This window comes from Mustelus asterias, chromosome 13 (assembly GCF_964213995.1).
Source record: "Mustelus asterias chromosome 13, sMusAst1.hap1.1, whole genome shotgun sequence".
Classification (NCBI taxonomy): domain Eukaryota; kingdom Metazoa; phylum Chordata; class Chondrichthyes; order Carcharhiniformes; family Triakidae; genus Mustelus; species Mustelus asterias.
Genome location: NC_135813.1, coordinates 46,012,346 through 46,016,674, shown reverse-complemented (window position 1 = coordinate 46,016,674; position 4,329 = coordinate 46,012,346). Strand labels below are relative to the sequence as shown.

The following is a 4,329-nucleotide window of genomic DNA, read 5'->3' as shown; positions in this document are numbered from 1 at the left end:
GCTGCATTGGCAATGGTTTTAGGCATTGTATAATACTGGGGTGGAAAAGAAGCAATTCCGAGGTCAGAGTCAAATATGTGCAGGTTGCTTGGCAACACTGCCTCTCAGGCAAAACTATCAAGACAGCATAATACTTGCCACTCAATCTGAATGTGATACCTTTGATTTCACAGAAAACACAGAAACTCCCAGGTGAGATAATGCAGTTATAGATAATTTACCATATAGACTGCTGAGAAAGCACAGCAAGTTGTTCAGTCTTGGAGTAATCCATATTGTCGCAAATGTGACTCTGCGACAGGGAAAAGGGCCTTCCTTCCCTCTCCTTCTACATGATCACACAGGAAGACAGCGGGTTTCGGAGCTGGCAGCTGCAGGCCGCGCCACAGTATTGCTGGAAGGTCTGGTAGCAGCTGCGGTCGGCCTCGCCACCCCACTGGCCCGGATTGGTGGTCAGGGCTTCGGCTGGCAGCCGGGCCAGGATGCTGGTGTTGACGGCCAGGGCCGCCAGGCCATAGTCAGTGAAGAGGACGGTCTCCCGGCGGCAGGTGGGGCAGGAGATGAACTTGTACTTGGGGCAGGACTCGTAGAGGATCTGCAAGCACTCCTCGCACACTGAGTGTAGGCAGGAGAGAATCCGTGGGCGTTTATTGATGGCATTGTACACGTGGCCACAGGTGGGGCATTCCAGGGGCTCTGAGGTGGTGGATTGGTGAAGTACGTACTGATTAACGATGACCTCGTCGGATGGTGTCTGTCGGTGATAGCACATCTCCGCACTGGCCTTACGGTGGCCCTGGACAAATTTCTCGCGGCGGGGTGGCGTCCTGGCCAGTCCACTGGGGCTCCGGGCTTTCTCCAGGGTGGGGACATCAGTGCAGGCCTGGTTGGCGATGATCTCTGACTCGAGGGGCCAGGCGCACTTCCCGACAAGCGGGGGCTCCCGGACACACTGCGAGGGCCCGTAGCGAGACTGCGAGTTGGGACAATCCGCAAACTTCTCTGCTGGCACAATCTTCACCGCCTCCATCTTGATGGCAGCCTGCTGTTGTTTCAGGCACGCCATGGGGAAGGAGGATGGGAGTCCACGCTCCGGCTCAGCAGCCTGCTTCACAGGCAGGGGCTGTACTCGCCTCGCTGTCTGACCATCTCTGCACCCTGCAGGCTTCCCTCTGTGCACCAGGATTCTTCACTATCCATACAGCAGGCTCAGGCTGCAACACAATCAGCAAGAAACATCCTGAATCCTTTGCACAGTCTACACCGGTCAAACACCTTGCTCTTTACCGAGTGAGGCTGAGGTCTTAGTGTCAGCTTTACAGCAGCTCGATACGACTTCTCTCCCTCAGCAGGTCTCTCAGTTGCTTACTGGCAGTGAATGCTGCAATATGAAGCTACAGCAGGCAGGCAGGGCAAACATGTTCCAGAAGAAACCTCGATGGCAAGACTGAGGAGCGACAGAGAAGCTCACTCACTGAGGAAATCTCTCAGCTCCGAGATAGTGAGCTGTTTGAAGATGCTTGCTTGAATCACGTTACCTGCACTTGTAGTCAAATCTGATGCTTCACTTTCCAATTGAGCACAAGCCTTCCTCCAGCAGCAAAGTGTCCGTCTCTGTTGATAGTAAGGGCAGTGGCTGCTCTGCAGCTTGTTCTGTCTCTCTCTTTCTCTGCGAGCCCTCTGTTTACCTCTGATGGCAGTATTGTCTGCAGCAGCACTGCAGTATTGCAGCTACTCACATTTCTCTCATTCAGCACAGTGTGGGGGCTCCAGGCCGCAGTCCCTCAACACAGGCTACCTCTGCAACTGAAGCCAACCTCTAGCTGCTTGCCTTTTTCATTCATCTGTCTAACCTTCAAAGGGCTTGGGCTGCGGTGCAATCGATGCTGAGAAAGCAGAGGATGATGCTGTTGCCATTTCCTTCCTGAGTCACAGTGGCTTGGTGCTGCTACTGCAAGAGAAAGCAGCTATTCCCCTGAGCACTTCACACCCTCCTAGTCAGCGAGGTCACCTCTAGATAGTTCACACACTTAACCCCTCTACTCTCCCTCTGTGTTCAATATTGACTGCCGTCTCTTGGCATCTTTGACGATCTGTACTTTGATAATGGGCAGTGACGAAAAGGAAACAGTATTTATTTTGTATTCCTTTTGAAGTCTGCCTGTTTGACATGTTTTTACTCTCAAAATGTCTTGAGATAATGACATTTAGAGAGTGTTTGTGAGAATAAAATTAGAATTTTCAATACAAAATTGGGAAGCTGGCAAACTGTTCATTCGTATAATTGCACTGAAAGGTGATTAACGCAAATGCGTTTAATTCATTGGGAAGTTGCTGGCAAAGGCTGAAGGGAGACTCAGTTCAGATTAGGGCAGAAGACAAAGTAAAATCAGGAAGTTGTAAGAAACTGACACCAAGTTTGAGTTTTAAAAGCCTGTTTATCACAGCTTGAAAGGAGATTTGAGAGAGGTAAGAGCTTCCATACAGCACCAAGCACACCGAGGTAAAGGCAAAATACAGCGGATGCTGCAATCAGAAACAAAAACAGAAAATGCTAGAGAAACTGAGCAGGTCTGACAGCATCTGTGGAGAGAGAATTGAGCCAACGTTTCCAGTCTGGATGAGCCTTCGTCAGCGGTACTCCTCCAGGTTCAGTAGGATGTTTGTGGGATTGACAGCCCATGGGGACAAGCTGGGCCAAACAAAGACATAGAGTACTCAATGAGTGTAAAAATTTAACTTTAGGCCAATAAGAACAAGGTATAAGACACACAGGACCAATAAAAACAACTACATGAGGAGCAACCTGATCGAGGTGCACAAGATTATGAGGGACATGGACAGAGTGGATAGATAGCAGCTGTTCCCCTTAGTTCAAGGCTCAGTCACAAGGGATATAGATTCAAGGTAAGGGGCAAGAGGTTTAGGGGGGATGTGAGGAAAAACGTTTTTACCCTGAGGGTGATGACAGTCTGGAATGCGCTGCCTGGGAGGGTGGTGGAGGTGGGTTGCCTCACATCCTTTAAAAAGTACATGGATACGCATCTGGCACATCATAACTTTCAGGGCTATGGGCCAAGTGCTGGTAAATGGGCTTAGGTGGGAGGTCGGGTGTTTCTTGCATGTTGATGCAGACTCGATGGGCCGAAGAGTCTGTATTGCACTGAATGATCCTATGATTCTATTAGATGTGCTCTCCAAAATAGGCTTTAGGGGGAGGAACTGCAAATTGGATCCAACTGCTCTACACAAACATCGGCAGTGTAGTTTCAATCAATGGTGGAAATCAGAAAGTTTCTGATCAAACCTGGAGTCAAGCAGGGCTGTCCCTTCTCTCCTGAATTGTTTGTATGTTGTTTTGAAACTTTTACTGGGTCCATCGGGAGATGCGAGCATAAGAGGGTTAACAGGCAATGGAGATACTCAGGTCAAAGTCTCCCTGTACATGGATGGCACCATCATCTTCTGTTTGGATCCGCTGTCAGTGCAGCGAGTGATAAGCTTCTGCAACCAGTTCAAACTGGCCTCGAGAGCCAAGGTAAATCGCAGCAAGAGCGACACCATGTTCTTTGGGAACTGAGCTGGCCGATCCCTTGTCCCCTTCAACATCAGGTCAAACTATCTGAAGATGCTGGGGTTACAGTTTGGAGGGGCTGGGGTGTGTGATAAACTGGTAGATAGAACAACACAAGTGAACGTGTGAGATCACACTAATCCAGTCACCCAATAAAGATTTTATTTTTATTCATTTACGGGATGTGGATGTCAGTGGCAGTTATTATCTATCCCTAGTTTCCCTTGAGCTGCCTTCTTGAACTGCTGTAGTCCCTGAGTGCTGTTAGGGAGGGAGCGCCAGGGTTTTGACCCAGCAACAGTGAAGGAACGGTGATATATTTCCAAGTCAGGATCGTGTGTGACTTGGAGGGGGACCTCCAGGTGGCGGTGTTCCCAGGTATCTGCTGCTCTTGTCTTTCTATATGGTAGTGGTCATGGGTTTGGAAGGTACTGCCAAAGGAACCTTGGTGAGTTTCTGCAGTGCGTCTTTTATTACAGGCCTTCTAATGGAAAGAAGCTATTCAGTTTGTAGGTTTGATTAACGGGAGGTGCGGGGGTGGGGGGTTGGTGATGCTGAACCAGAATGAATATCTAGTGCAGATCCAAAATTTATAACAGATACCCTGAACTAATAACAAGCAGATATAGACACACCAGATCAAGACACACAGTGGCAGTAGTGTGTAACGTCTACAGGATGCACTGCAGCAACTCGCCAAGGCTCCTTCGACAGCATCTTCCAAATCCACGGCCTCTACCTCCTGGAAGGACAAG

The 4,329-nt window shown here is 49.4% G+C and overlaps 1 protein-coding gene across 1 annotated transcript; it reads right to left on the bottom strand.

Annotated features, from left to right (window-relative positions):
- Positions 1–328: 328 nt before the first annotated feature.
- Positions 329–1,224, bottom strand: rnf208 (ring finger protein 208). The gene has a single exon (XM_078227613.1). It carries the CDS (start codon positions 1,064–1,066, stop codon positions 329–331), a length of 738 nt encoding a protein of 245 aa, XP_078083739.1. The 5' UTR covers positions 1,067–1,224.
- Positions 1,225–4,329: the final 3,105 nt, after the last annotated feature.

Bases quoted from the DNA above. Each gene is read 5' to 3' on its own strand.
- rnf208 (XM_078227613.1), bottom strand. From the start codon at position 1,066: ATGGCGTGCCTGAAACAACAGCAGGCTGCCATCAAGATGGAGGCGGTG.